The sequence below is a fragment of the Phaethon aethereus genome, assembly GCF_964289735.1.
Source record: "Phaethon aethereus genome assembly, chromosome: 18".
In the NCBI taxonomy this organism is placed as follows: Eukaryota; Metazoa; Chordata; class Aves; order Phaethontiformes; family Phaethontidae; genus Phaethon; species Phaethon aethereus.
This window is the reverse complement of record NC_138594.1, coordinates 13,522,907-13,537,499: the sequence shown is the minus strand read 5'-3', so window position 1 is coordinate 13,537,499 and position 14,593 is coordinate 13,522,907. Positions and strand designations below refer to the sequence as shown.

Sequence of the window (14,593 nt, the reverse complement as noted above, 5' to 3'; positions counted from 1 at the left end):
AGATTTGAAGGTATCTTTGGAGGTCTCTATTCCAGCTTCCTGCTCAAAGCAGGGCTAACATCCAGGCAAGGTTGCAGTTGAGTTCAGAAAAACTCCAGGGTTGAAGACTGCACAACTTCTGTGGAGCACCCTTATGTTTTTCTTTCGTCCAAACAGGATTTCCCTTATTGCAACTTGTCACTGTTGCCAGAGTAATAGATTGAGTTAGAACTACTGGGGGTTTTTTAGATATAGAAATCTTAATTGTTATCCTTTTCTGTCAAGCAGTTTCTGGCTTCTTACCTGTTTGTTGTTCATACATACAAACTCCAGTGATCAGGATCATCATGTGTTTACTCCTTCACATTTAAATGCCATATTTGGATTCTTCATGTCTCCTCTGATATGCATCATTACACGTGTTCTATTAATTTTTCCTCGGAGTGTGTGCTTATTAAACTGTTAGTTAACTGCTTATCTGGTACTCGAATTTCTGGTTCTTCACTTGCACAGCTGAAGCTATTAAATTTCCTTTTGGAGACCTTTGCAATACTTCAGCCCAACCAAGGAAGCCAAGAATTGTCCCTAGAATGGCTGGCTCTGTGCATTTTTGTCACCTGAGCCCTGACTGAGCTGGGGGGGCTCACATGGGAACTGTAGATAAAGTATTGGCACTTACTGCTGTATTAGTAGGGTTTGTGCAGATTGAGTCTTAAACATTTACCATATATACTCTTCAATGAAGACAAGATTGAGCTAAAATAATTACCAGAAGTTATCTGAAGGTACATAGCAAGATTGAGATGTAGCCTTTCCCCTGCACCAAGGACATTTTTGATTCCTGTAAAAAAAACTATTCTTTCATTGTGTGTGTGTGTTTTGTTTAGTTTGAAGGTTCACCTGACAAACCTGTGCCAGAGATGCATTGATGACCAAGTAGACCAGTGGGTGTGGATTCTTCCTCTTCTGCATTTTGTTGCTCCTCCTTTGCAGCATGACCACTTACCAATGGAGGAAGATATCTGGGCAGGGCTGGAAGGGCTTCCATTTGCTGAAACAAGGAAGAAGCAAGATGTGTGAGTTTTCTAGAATTACTAGTTTTATCCAGTGCCTTGACATTGTACTCAGTGGCGATCAGCTTTATCTCCTTTTTTTTTCCTCCCTTGTTTTTAAAAAATAAGAAATGTAGTATGTTGATGGTGGGTGTTTGGGATATATGAACACAGACCATATTGGTTGCTCAGAGACTATGGTGTGTAGCAAAGCTATGCAGTGTATTACCCCTCATACACAAACAGCCCTTAATTCTGCAAGCTGTGGCGCAGCTTGCGCAGTTGGTGATTCCTAGCATGAGTTAAAGCAGCTCATGGTATGCATTGTGCAGAACTTAAGCAAGACCTGGAGTTTATTTTCCTTGACTGATTCTGCTTAGTAGTTTGACACTGCTTCTGCAATCACTGGGTCTTGGGGTCTTCTACTGATCTTTAGCTGTAAATCAAAAAAGCACGGGAATGAGAATAAGAGTCCTCCATGGGCTGAACAAGCTCTTAGCCTTTTGTACCTTGAAAACTTGAAGACTTTGTTTTATCTTCCCTCCAGGGGGACCCTACTGCAACTAATGAAAGCAAAGAAATACTTGATGGAATTTGATAGGACTCTGGTCAAGTCCTGGTTCTGTGTGCTGCCCCTGGAGAGCCTGGCTGAATTTATAGAAGACTTCCCCTGTGATTTGTTAGTTGCTCTTCAAGGTGTTTCTTACAGATTGGAGAATTTTGACCTTTTGAGGAGCAGTTTTGAGGTTTGTCTTCTGGCAGCTTTACACAGCTAAGGAGTAAAGGCTGAAACTGGGCCGTAGTGTGCCTTTTAGCAGAACTGTCACTGAAGGGAATGTGATTGGTAGCAGGTCAGAGCACAAAGAGCTTAAAATTTAGCTAAAAGCAAAAATAGTTGCTTTAAAGTAGGACACTCCTAAGAGGAGATGAGAGGGTGTATCAGTAGCAAAATATGTTGTTGGTACTGATGAGAGAAGGGTCTGTTTATCTAGATTTGCTTTTAGTCACTGATGGCAAATATTTTAATCCTGAAATCCTCAGATGTCTGCCTGAAACTATTTTTTGCACAGCTCTTGGGGGTTTGGGCAAGGTGCTGCTGGTTTGAGAGATTTTCCTGCCTGTTGTGAAGGCACCTGTATTTGTGTGAGGACAGCAGGAACTGGGCATTGCAGCTAATAATAATAATAAATTTTAAACCCCTAGATTGTAAGAAGTGCAGGTTTTGTTTGTACAAATAATAGCCACCTATATGTTGACTTTGATATCCAGTAAATAATTTTTGCAATTTTATAACATACTTATAGAAGTGTTGGAGAAGGCATGGAAGAATACTGAATTCCTTCTTTCACATCATCCCCTATTCCTTCTACATTTAATATTTCTGTCTTTTCATTCTTAGGTAGTAGATAGTCTTATAAAGACACTTCTGCGTATCTTGGATGAGAAACAGGCCAGGTAACTGAAGTGCACTTTTGTGAGAGCATCGTCCTTTTTTATTTACACCGTGCCTGTCGGGTGGGGTTATGCGTGTAGCTTCAATGTGTGCATTGAAATCTATATGAATAAAGGAATCCTGTATTTCAATCCCTCTGTCAGATAGCAACATTTTTTTTAAATTTGTCTGATGGAGGGGTGGTTAGTTACCACGCTGTGTTGAATTTGGTGGGGTTTTTTTTCTTTTTCCTCTGAGCAGAAAAGAAACTTTTCCTCTTTATTCCTGTCCTTCAGAGGTCTGGAATGTCGCCCTTGGCAGTCCTGCTTGACCTGTTGCCTCAAGCTGCACAAGAGGGTCTGCAAGTATGTGAAGTGGGGGATGTGGTTCACGATTCCTGTCACTTCTGCCATGCTGGTTTCAAAGGTTGCCAAACTTCAGCCTGCAGCAGTGAGTACCAAGGAACCATTCATAGGATGATATGAGCAAAATATCTAGAATTATTACAAAAATGGTACAACAGTCTGGTTTTAGATAATATCTATTCTCAGTTTGGAAAACTTAATAGTCTCACCAAGATTGTGGTACTTTCAGAAAGTTGTGAAATCATTTAATGATTTTGATTCTTCTTATTGATAATAATTACATCAAATGCCTAGGCTGGCTGTCATGGGTTTTGTTTTATTTCTTTTTTTTTTTTTTCCCCTTAAACTTATGTTGTTTTTACTTCCTGAAATAAGTGTCCTTAAGCACAAAATATTTGTAAGCATTGCATTTTTCCAGCCTCCTTCTATCCTTTATTCAAGTAGTGGTGGTTCTCTGTTGACTGGGCATATTTGTGCATTTAGGCCATCTCTTTTAGAAATATTTATTTAAATCAGTTGTACATTTCTCTCCTGCTTGAACCTTGAACTGGTTTTTTTTTTCTTTTTCCTCCTTCTGTGTCTGCAGGAGGTTCCAAGTGATGTGCAGGAAGGTCAAGTGGTAGAAGTATTCAGTGAAGCTCTAAGAGACACTCGAACCTGGTTCAGAAATGCTTTAAACCAGAAGTTGTTGAAAGAATCCCTGGAGCATGTGACGTTCTCTTTTTGCTGGGAACTTTGGGTTTGTCGTCTTCTAATAATATGAAAAAAAAAGGTGTTTTACTGTACCTCAACCATGTAGTCTTGAGTCTAATGGCTCTCTGCTGGGAACTGTAGCTGCTGTGGCTGCGTAAGGAATGAGGTGGGGACAGGCGGTACAGACTACAGCCTGAGAAGCTGCATTGTTTTAAACATTATTGGGCTGAAAAGTGAACGGCTATAACGGGTGCTGCTCACCCCACCCTATTTCTCCTTTTCCTCGATTGTTCCAAGAGGCATTGCAGGGATGAGGAGCTGCCCTTTGTTGGTGTTTAACTGGAGCTGTTTTGCTCACCCTGTATGTCCTACTGGCTGTCCTTCGGGCCTTCCAGCGGGCAAAGCACAGAGCAACTCCTCATAGTCTGATGCACTCTGCTCCCAGCCCTGCCTGGGACGATTTCCAGCGTCAAGGTGGAAGTCGTTCATCCAAATGTCTCCTTTAGCAACTGGGACATTTTGACACTGTTTGGGCTTAAAAGCTGGCTTTTGCAGCTCTGGGAGCACTCTTTTTCTTCTGGATGGAAACACCTGGAAAGGACTGCTGGCTGTCTGAGGAGTGTGGGGCCTCTCCTCAACATAGTTCTTTCAATTTCCTTATTTGAACATTAAATCTCAGCACTTAGTGTTCTGGGTTTGTTTGCTTCTCACCTGCAGGCCTGGGATGAATTTGTGAAGATCAGTTTTCCAGATGAACAGTTCACTGAGAGCTGGAAGAAGACTTTACTTGCAGATCTGGAGAGAAGAATTCAGGAGGTAAGGGGGACTACAGGCAGTCACTGCAAGCTGGTGGGCCAAGTTCAGAGTGGATAGACAGTCTTCTGCTGTGCTTAGAGAATAAATTCTAGAGCCTGAATGGGCATGTGATCATAAAAATTGCCACTGCTGTTATAAACCATGTTTTGGAGGCTCGAAAATTGGACATGAAACTACATGTGTCTGTATTCTGAGCATCAGACTCCAGTAGCCTGCTAGTCTGGCTGCAGTGCTGGTCTGTTTCTAGCAGTGACTGATATCCTGATGCTTTAAAGGAAATTGCGTATTTTGAGCAATTACCACTGCTATAGTTCTAAGAAACAGTGGGTGTAAAGTAAGCACCCAAGAACTTACAGAAGCAAAGTTAGCACTTGCCTCTTCATTCATTGTGCAGAGATTGTGTTGTCCAGGCTCCCAAATGCACACACTGTGTAGGTCCCTTCGAAATGGAACTTGTATATCGCATCATCTCTGTTCTACATCAGTTGCAAAATTCTTTAAGCCACTGATTTTCATGATATAATTAGGAAACAGGTATTTCCTGGTGGAAGCTTGACTTGTGTGATTACTTAATATGTATCTCTCCATTTTAGATGGAAGCATTCTAAAAGATTTTCCAGGCATTTATTTGTGTTTCATCTCTCTTCCAGGCCTTGGCTCCACTAGGAAACATGAATTTTTCGATTTAGTTCATTTTATTATTTTAATAGCAGCACTCCTTCATGTTTTCAGAAGAAACACTTTGGAAACTTTAAGTTGATAAGAAATTTCCTTTTTGCCCTATAGGAGCCTCCAGTTAACCAGATCTTAGCCTACTGCTGTCAGCACCACAAATTTACACAATTTGACTCATCCATTGAGTGGTGTTTCCGTAACTGTGCCACAGAGGCTGTAACTGCAGCGTGCCAGGTATTGTATTTCCCTCAAGGTAGGAAAAAAGTAAAATTTCCTGTTGCACAGAAATCCTGTTGCATAGTATAGGGATGTGCATTGTGGTGGAAGGAGAACTGCACATTCACACTCTCATTGCTTTAGTTGCTGTGGATTGTTTAAGTTTATTAAACAAACAAAGATATTGACAAGAAATCAGGAAATGAGGATCCCCTTATAAAGGGTCCATGAAAAATACTTGTAATGCTTTTGCCATCATGGCTTCTGGCGTCAGTCATGTCATACAGCTTTTTTTGGAATATGCCTCAGCACTGGAAGCGTGACTTCTTGACACCAGTGCCTGGTCCCGAGACAAAGACTGACGCAGCCTAATCCAAAACACTGATGCATTCCTCCCCTCTGTCTTCTGTGCCTTGTGTAGACCCAGAGCAATCTGCTTGAGAAGATGTCTTCCTACAACATGGGCCAATTCAGCCAGCTTGTATCCACTATTATTGTGAAGTCGTGGCCCATCAAGAGTGGGCAGTCTGAGAGTAATTTTGATGAGATTTTGCACCATGTGCTTACGTGGCCTGACATCAAACATATCTTCAGCTTTAATGGTATGTCTGTTAGTTACATTTATAGGAGCCTACGAAAAGCTGTTCTCTGCCTTGCCACTCCCACTCTGTAGAGCAGCAAACAAATCCATAAAAATGGTTCTGCTCTCTTTTTATTCCCTATCTCAAAGCTCAAGGTATTCAGCCTGGCTAAGGAAGAGGGAGCTAATATTTTTCTTGTGGTAATCCACTGCAGCCACTTCAGGATTTGTACTGGACTGCTGAACCTGTAGATCAAGTGGATTTGTAGAACAGAACTTCTTTCTCCGAGAAGTTCTAATAAGTTACTGCTACACAAAAATGCAAAGTGTCATGTGAATGGATCAAAATGGGTTGTGTTTCCTCCACAGGTTTTGGGTATGGGCTCTCCATGTGAAGGTGTCTGAATTACTCTCCTGGGATCCTGGCTATTTCTGTTCAGAAAAACATGAGGGGTTGGAGGGTGGTGTGATGCGTTCATGGGCTTTTGGGTAGGGATTAGAATGAGGAATGGAAGGACTCTGTATCATGACACTGAATAGTTATTGATTCTGCCTGGTTTTTGTGAAGCAGGGCTGATCTAGCTTTTATATGCTTTGTTTCTCGAACAGGAACAGACACAAAGCTCCTAGAAAAACTTACAGATGAAGCAAAGAACGTAATGGCCACAGCAAACTCTGTGTTTATGAGTGTCACCGCTGACATCCAGAAAGGGTGTATCCTTGTGAAATATCTGGAAGAGATTTTCCAGCATGAGAAACAGTTCGTCTATATCTGGGAGATAAGTAAGAACACCGTTCAAAGGTGGCATTGTTGTCTTACCGCATCCCTGCAGTGATCAATGGCCTACTTTGTTAACCTGCTTCAGTGATTAGTAATGCTAATTAGGTGCTTCAGCAATTAGCAGTGCTGTCTTTGTCCTTTATGCGGAGCTCCCAGCTCCAGTTTGTGTTGTCTGCATTTCACTGTGGTGTTTGTGACTCTGCAAATCCAAGACTCTGAGTTATGGTTGCAGGGCGTGGGAAGTGTCTGCCTTGTGACTACAGATGAGTTTTCTTTCAGAGCACCAGCAGCTGTTAAGAGAAGACAAAGAACTACTCCAGAGAGAACTGAAAGAATTGCTGCAGAGGAGGCAAGAAGAAGTAACACTTCTCAGAAAAGAGAAAAAAGCAATAGGAACCTTTCTGCGCATGTGTAGGAAGGTGCAGGCATCTGTAAAAGGTAGCGTTTTGGGGGAGCAATTTGAAAGTGGTGACTCCAGAAAACACAATTTTCTTTGAAAATGGCTAGGCTTTGTAAACAGGTTTTATTCTAAACCACAGCAAGGATGACGAGGGGTAGGGGAAGTAAACCTAGCGTGTTTGAGGGATCAAATGAGTGCAATATGCATCAAATGATGTGTGTAGGGGTCCATGTGCCCAATAGCATTTTGCAACTTGTCCAAGCCTGTGTCCAGTTTACTTCATCTAATCCACCATCTGATCTCTCTCTGACCTATCTCTGTTTTAAAGTGGATGTAGGTGAAGTGGAATTTCAACACTCGGAAGATATTCACTCAAAAAGACTAAATACCGTTGTGAATGTGGGAAAGAGACCCCCACAGACCTACTACAGCTTGAGCCCAGAGCTGAAAGAATTTGCCCAGAAAATGCACTCTTTTAAGGATAGCCTGATCTTCCAGCAGTTCTGGGAGGAAGCAGCGCAGAAGGCAGGAGAGGAGTATGAAAGTTCAGAAGAGGAGGAAGAGGACAAGATTGTTCCTGTATTGGACCTTGATAATGTTTTCAGCAGTCTAATCTCCCCTTGTTTTATGAGCTATGAAAGGTTGTATGATGATCTCAGATCTGGAAGTCTCACACTTTCTGCGGTTGATACAATTTTTCATGAATTCACAAATCATCCTGAAGATATCAAAACTGAACTAAATACCATATGTAAACTTAGACCTGGAGAAGACGCAGACTGGGTTGATCAGCGACTTCAGCAGATTCAGCAGTACCATGAAATGCATTTAACTTTTGATGCTGCGAAGATCATTGCCAATGTCAAAGAGAGTTTAAACCTCTCTGGTGACTTCAGTATCCTGGAAAACTTGTTGGACATAGTAAGTATCCATTTCTTCAGCTCTGTACTGTCAGGGTGTTGGCTAGAAAGCTTGGGTAGATCTGTACCTTCCTGCAAGTTTATCTTAGTCGAGAGTAATTTCCTGTCACAAAATGCTTATTTGAGATAAAAATTAAGTGTTCAAACAAAATGCTGTTGTGTAATCTTTCTTAAGAGAAGATGATATTCCTCTGTTTGGGGTGTGGCTTTGCAGAGGGCTTTCCTTTTCCTGCTGGAGAACAGGTTGTATTTCCCATCTGCAGACTGAATATTTGTTTGCACTGATTGCTTTGTAGATAGAAAAGCTTGAATCGTACAAGACACACAAGCTGGACTCTATCAGCCCTGAGCTTATGCTTGCCAAGAGACTGCTGCAGGGGATCACTGTGAACCGTCGTGGGTGTCTGAGGGAGCTGGCCCAGCAGAAGGAGTTTGTCTGCTGGGTCAGAGAAGCACTGGAAGGTGTGTGCTGCTCACCCAGGAATTAGGCAAATGGTACCAGAAGGGATGCCAGTTTGTGTGGGGGCAGAAGGAATGCCATGTCTCTGACCCATCTGCTGTTGGCTTTATGCCTTCACAGCTTCTGGTATTGATAGAATTATACGCATCTTTTACGGGTTTTGGTGTGGAAGGTTCTATGAAGTAGTCCCTTGTAGTCTTGTGTAGCACACAGTAGCTACCCTGCCTGGCAGCTGGGCTCGGTCTGAAGGTTTTTAATGGCTGCCACTATTCAGTTCAAACTGGTTATTTAAGAGAACAGAGGCTGTCCATTTAACAGTTGGAGTTGCATGTCTGCCAGAGTTGCCTTACATGCACAGAGACGCACACCCTTTGAACTGCTTCCATCCTGGCTGTTGATCCACTGTTCATGGCAATGCGGAGAAAAGCCAGGGCCAAGGATGTCAGTAATGTGGATGAATCGCCTAGTAAAGTTGCTGGCAGGGTGGGTGGAGGAAGGTTGTGGAGGAGATGCTGTTCAAAGGCATTCTGTGTTTTCTGTGGAAGCTTTAATGCAATTCCACATCACCACCTATCTCATTTGTTGTTTATTCATGTGTTTATCTCATTTAAGATATAAATGAGCTGAAAGTGTTTGTAGACTTGGCCTCCATCTCTGCTGGGGAGAATGACATGGATGTGGATCGTGTGGCATGTTTCCATGACACTGTGCATGGCTACTCTTCCCTGCTCTACGAGCTTAGGCAAGAGTCAGGGTTTGATGATTTCATGCACTGTTTGAAGAAGCTGTGGCGAGCCCTGGACAGTGATGAGAATCTTCCCAAGAAACTGGTGAGTTCTGCTGGAGCAGGTCCTCTCTGCATCCTCTTGTGTTTCTGTCTTCCAAGAGTGGCTGGAAGATTGACTGCACAGGGCAAATAGCACTTCTGTGGGGATATGACAGCAGCTCTTGTTATTGGAAGAAAAGCGTCTTATGTTTCCATGGCACAAAAATTCACTGCAGCAACTGTAACTGGTATAGCTTGGATTTCTCCAGTGTGCTGCTGAGACTTTCAAGTGTGACATGGTATAGCTTTGCTCTTGCAAGAGTTTGAATGATGATGCAGAAGAGGGAAGGCTTATTCTTTGCAGCAGAACTTGTTTCTACAGCAAGAGGCATTGGAGCACTGTGGGCTCTGTTCAGCCTCCCATGGTGTTGGTAAAGAACAGCTGTGCAGAAAGATCAGGCTGTGGGCAGGTCCTTCACTCCTTTCTTCTTTCCTCATTCTGAAACTCTTATGCCAGCCCAAGCTGTTTGTCCTGTAAAGAAGTTAGAGCGATGAGGGCAGTGCCATGTCTTCTCTTCCCACAGCGTGCTTCAGCTCAACGCTTGGAGTGGTTGAAAACAGTGAAAGAGAGCCACGGGTCTGTGGAGCTGTCGTCTCTGTCACTGGCAGCTGCCATCAACAGCAGAGGAATATATGCTCTCAGAGCACCAGCTGATGGCCAAAAGGTGAGGCTGCTTGGCTTTCACACCCCTCCTGCCAGTAACACTGCTGTTATGTCAGGGACTGTCAGAAATGTACTGTAGCTTTTCTCCTACTTTGCACAGTTCCTTTTTGGGGGCTGCTGCCTCCTAAGTGCCCCCCTTGCTGGGTGTAGCACTGCCTCAGGAGTGGAACCTCAGTGCACATCAGCGCTAATGACTTGTTCTCTGACAGGTTTCTTTGGACAATGTCCTGCACCTCGCCCTCCCAGGGAGCTCTGAGGATAATGAGGTATCATGGAAATACTCTTTGGCAGAGCTCTGTGAGCTGCAGAACAAACTGATGCTCATGTCAGCAAAGGGGGAGCAAGGCTTGGAGGTGGAGAAGTTCTCCGAGGTCAGATTTGAAACTCAATGGGTTTCTGATGTTGGGGCTGGGGTTGGATTTTGCCTTGAATATCAGCTTGTAAGGCTGTGGTTTACAGCTGAGTTGCTGGAGATGAATAGTAGCAGGCAGATAAGATGTTCCTGCCTCTTTGGTTCCCTATTAAGGTAGAACTAAGCTGGAGGCTGGACAGTGGACTGGTATCCTCATCCTCTGGCTCCGTTGGGGATGCTGCTGGCTAGGAGGAATTGCTGTGCTTTTGTAGCAAGTTGGGGATTCCTTAGTGTTTCCTGGGGATACTGCTGTTAAAAAGCCACAGAGTCTTTTGTTCCTGTACAAGGCCTGGCATACCTGACTTGGGACCAAAGCCTTTATTTTGACTGAAAGTCTTTCCTGTGATTTCATGACTGGGACTTGTCTTGGTAAATGAGCTTATTTTTTTTAATCTCTCCTCTATCCTCACACAGATCTTTTCCAATGTCCAAAGACTTGCACAGGCCTTTATAGACCTTCATTCGGCTGGGAACATGCTCTTCCGCTCCTGGCTCGCTCATGTGTATTGTTCACCCGAAAGAGAATCATGTGTTCTCATAGACTTCTCTTTGGGACCAATCCCAGTGCTGGAAGGGCAAGGAGATATGGCAGCTGTGCTCCCAGGCCTCTGCAAGACGATGGAGAGTTTCCTGGAGAGTTGGAAAAGCTTCATGTATGAAAAACGATTCCAGCATTTCTACCTGAACTACTACACTGCTGAGCAGCTGGTCTATTTGTGCACAGAACTGGGGCAGGGGACGGCCAGCCAGGGTGCCTTGATGATGCTTTCGTTCCTAAAACACAACTGCACCGAGCAGGATGTCCTTAGAGCCTCCAGGAGTGAGGCGCCTCCCAGCTCAAGAAAGGCTATTTCTGACTTCCAAGTGTTGCTGGATGGGGAGAAGGACCTGACTGCACGGCTGGAGTGCATCTGGGAGTGCTACATGAGCAACATGGGCTCCTTCCTTCCGAACTGCCTGGATATTGATACACTTGGTGGGTGGCTGAAGAATCTGGCCAGCTGCGGGAGAGAGCATGTCACACGAGACTTTCCACGGGATCTTCTGTATGTTGGTCAGCCCAACCTCATCACATGCCCTCGCTCTGAGGTGCTCACATCTGCTCTGGCTATTTACATGAACAGCCCCAACCAGCCCCTTCCCACTTTTGATGAAGTTCTGCTGTGCACTCCTCAGACCACTGCTGAGCAAGTGGGGCTCTTCCTCAGGAGATGCCTCATTCCCTGCAGTGGAGGAGAGAAAATTTACACCATGCTGTACGCAGATGAGCTGAGTTACGATGTCAGCTGCAGAGCAGAGGAGCTATTCCAGCACCTGCAGCACTACAACAGCGCCTATCGCCTCGTCATTCTGTGCAACTGCGAGAGGGAGCACAGCTACATCCCTTCTGTCTTCAGTCAGTACAAAGTGCACATGACACCCCAGAGGCCACTAGCTGAAATCCAGCGATACCTTCAGCACCACTACAGAGTCGCTCAGCCTTCAAGCTCAGCTGCTTCTGTGTTCAAGGACAATATGTGTGTTGGGATTGTGTCTTCCAAAAGAGCTGGCATGGGTAAGATGTCACATGCAAAGTGCGGTTTGCCGAGTGTTAAAAATCGGAGTGGGGTTCACCTGCCAGGTTTTCTGCCCAAATGATAAGCATCTAGTTAAAAAGAATGATTCAGACTATAGTCAGTGGAGTGGGGTGAAAGCTGTAAGGACAGCTCATCTTGTCCTGAGATAGGCATCTCTACAGATGGTTCATCTTGCTAATCTGACCTCTCTCTACTGACTTACATCATTAACATAAACTAGATAGCTAATGCTGGATAAGGTGAATCTGACCACCTGAGGTTAAAATATGCCTGCAGGAAAATATATGTGCAATGGGACAAGAGCTGTAAAGCCTGCCTGTTTTTCATGTGTAGGAAATATCTGTCTCTTAATGCCCTCTAGCTTTTTACGTTAAGTAGAACTACTTGGCAGGCTGAAAAGCAAACAGAAGGAGGTGGTTCTTCAAACAGTGCTTAGTTAAATTGTGGAACCCAAAGCTTTACACAAGCTTAGAAAGTGATTAGATAGTCATGAGAGAAACATCCATCAAGGGCTATTAAACACAAAGATGCTATCTCTGGCATCGGAGTTCCTGAGCTGCAAATCACTGAAAAAATACTGGGAAAGAGGCACTGTGTCAGCAACTTACCCTGTTCCTTAGCTGTTGTCCCCTATTAGAGATTGGTAGTCCAGTAAGTGCTTTGGCTGTCCAGCTGTGTGTGTTTCTTGTACAAATTTTGAGTCTGAAGTACTTCTAGTGCATGCATACAGGAACACCATCAGACCTTTTTCCTTACAGCAGCCATTCTTGGGCTTTGACAGAATACCACCCCAATGAAAAAGGCTGGCCTCAAAAGGAAAAGTGTGCTACATTATTTTCCAGGAATTAGTGAGAAAATCCAAAACAGTTTTGGTAACGAATGGCATCCTTTGTCAAACTTCAGCAACCCAGGGCAGCTCTTGGGTGTTATCTGTGAATGCCTGCTGCCTCAGCTTCATTCTGGAAAGCTATATAAACCCACCTTTTTTGTTGTGTTAGAAACCTTTCATACTGCTGAGAATGAGTTTGCAGCTTCTAAAAGGTTGGAAGAGACAGCTTTACCCAGACACCACAACTGGGAAGTATCGATGGAATGAACCTACCACAGCCAGCTCCTGCACTACATACAGCATAAAGGGTGTGATGGGATGTAGCCAGTGGACATGGAACGGTCTTCCCATTCCTCGCGTTAATCTGGGGAACAGCAGATGCAGACTACAGCCGACCACAAACAACAAATCTAAGTCATTGGCATTTCCTGAACGCTGGCAAAATTAGTTTCTACAGGATAAGATGGGAAACTTGACGGTACATTTTTCTGTGACCACTGTTCCGCACACACCCCCTCCCATGTTTTGACTTCAGAAACAACCACATAATAGGATAGATTCAAGTCTTCATAAAAAGTAAAGTCTTTCTCAGGTAGTCTAAGCAAAACAAGCCATGTGGATAATGACAACCTTCAGTAGCCAACAACAGCAATGGCTTTTGTTCAGGCTGCAGCTGCTCTAACCAGATTTAGGCTTTCTTCTTCTGGAATTCCTTTTAGGAAGGTTCAGAGATCTCAGAGGACATGATACTTCATCATTTGACTTCCTTCTTTCTATTATGACCTTAATATGATGTATTTGGTATGGATGGCTTTAATTCTTTTGGCGTGTTTTATGATAACAGGGAAATCTCTGTATGTGAAGAGGCTACATGAGAGACTGCAAGCAGAGCGACCTGACTATACAAAACTTTTGAAAACCATCAGACTAATTGAACCAGAAGTGGATGAAGATAAAGTGCTCGAATCTCTCCTGCCTTTTCTGAAGAGAAAACACCAGACAAAGCCCATGATATTCCATTTTGATATCACCTCTTCAGTAAGTACATCCCTCCCACAGGTGTCTTGTCCTAGAAGTTCTGTGTGGATCCTTGCAGAAGTTGTTTCTTGAAAGCTTTTGTTTCTTAGTAATCCATTTCACTAGGATGTCTCTTTTAATTGTTGTGTAAGTAACGTAAAGAACCCTTTACTGCCAAGGTGGTTGAACTCTGGAACAGGTTGCCCAGAGAAGCTGTAGAATCTCTAACCTTGGAGGTATTAAAAACCTGACTGGACGACGTGGTCTTGGGCAACCTGCTTTAGCTGAGCCTGCTTTGAGCAGGGGGGATGGACAAGGTGCTCTTCAGAGATCCTTTGCACCCTCAACTGTTCTATGATTCTGTGAAGTTATGATGAGTAAATAAAGAGGAAATGCATTTGTGTCTTTTCTTGTGATAGGTACAAAATGGAATTCCAGAGTTTCTATTCAAGCTGTTGGTTTTGCAGTATCTGACAGATAAGAATGGAAATATGTGGCTACGACAGACATGCCATTTGTATATCATTGAAATCCTTGAGGTATCACCAGCACCAAAGAAAGCAGCAAGACAAGTATGTACACAGCAATACTTGATTTCTTTGAATTTTGCACGTTTTCATATAGCTGGACATGAGTTGTAGAGACTGTAACTGTAAACATAGCATAGAAATTCTCTGTTTGTGTCAGGGTGTACTGTGCATCCCCATTACAAAATCGTGTCCCCAGTGCTGTACAAGGTGATATTAAAATTAGACTGTAAATGGTATCTGTTGTGGTTTTCTTGGATTGGTAATTTCTGAAGGCCTGTTAGTCCAAGTATCACTGGCCCTACTGTAACATTTATAGGAAACATAAAAATGCAAAATCTAATTTTCCTCATGTTACTTTGCATGTTTGAA

At 43.5% G+C, this 14,593-nt stretch overlaps 1 protein-coding gene across 1 annotated transcript in view; it reads left to right on the top strand.

The window, feature by feature from the left end:
• Window positions 1–14,593, top strand: part of RNF213 (ring finger protein 213) — a gene marked incomplete at its 5' end in the record, with an annotated part of 52,572 nt that overhangs the window by 7,603 nt on the left and 30,376 nt on the right. The window contains 18 exons of the mRNA XM_082008290.1: window positions 867–1,055; window positions 1,579–1,777; window positions 2,431–2,486; window positions 2,760–2,913; window positions 3,418–3,567; window positions 4,239–4,337; window positions 5,124–5,246; window positions 5,650–5,830; window positions 6,418–6,591; window positions 6,869–7,027; window positions 7,318–7,910; window positions 8,206–8,371; window positions 8,982–9,199; window positions 9,720–9,860; window positions 10,069–10,230; window positions 10,686–11,826; window positions 13,522–13,715; window positions 14,114–14,266. Of these exons, the coding sequence (XP_081864416.1) occupies window positions 867–1,055; window positions 1,579–1,777; window positions 2,431–2,486; window positions 2,760–2,913; window positions 3,418–3,567; window positions 4,239–4,337; window positions 5,124–5,246; window positions 5,650–5,830; window positions 6,418–6,591; window positions 6,869–7,027; window positions 7,318–7,910; window positions 8,206–8,371; window positions 8,982–9,199; window positions 9,720–9,860; window positions 10,069–10,230; window positions 10,686–11,826; window positions 13,522–13,715; window positions 14,114–14,266 (4,252 nt within the window). The remainder of the gene's footprint in view (window positions 1–866; window positions 1,056–1,578; window positions 1,778–2,430; window positions 2,487–2,759; window positions 2,914–3,417; window positions 3,568–4,238; window positions 4,338–5,123; window positions 5,247–5,649; window positions 5,831–6,417; window positions 6,592–6,868; window positions 7,028–7,317; window positions 7,911–8,205; window positions 8,372–8,981; window positions 9,200–9,719; window positions 9,861–10,068; window positions 10,231–10,685; window positions 11,827–13,521; window positions 13,716–14,113; window positions 14,267–14,593) is intronic.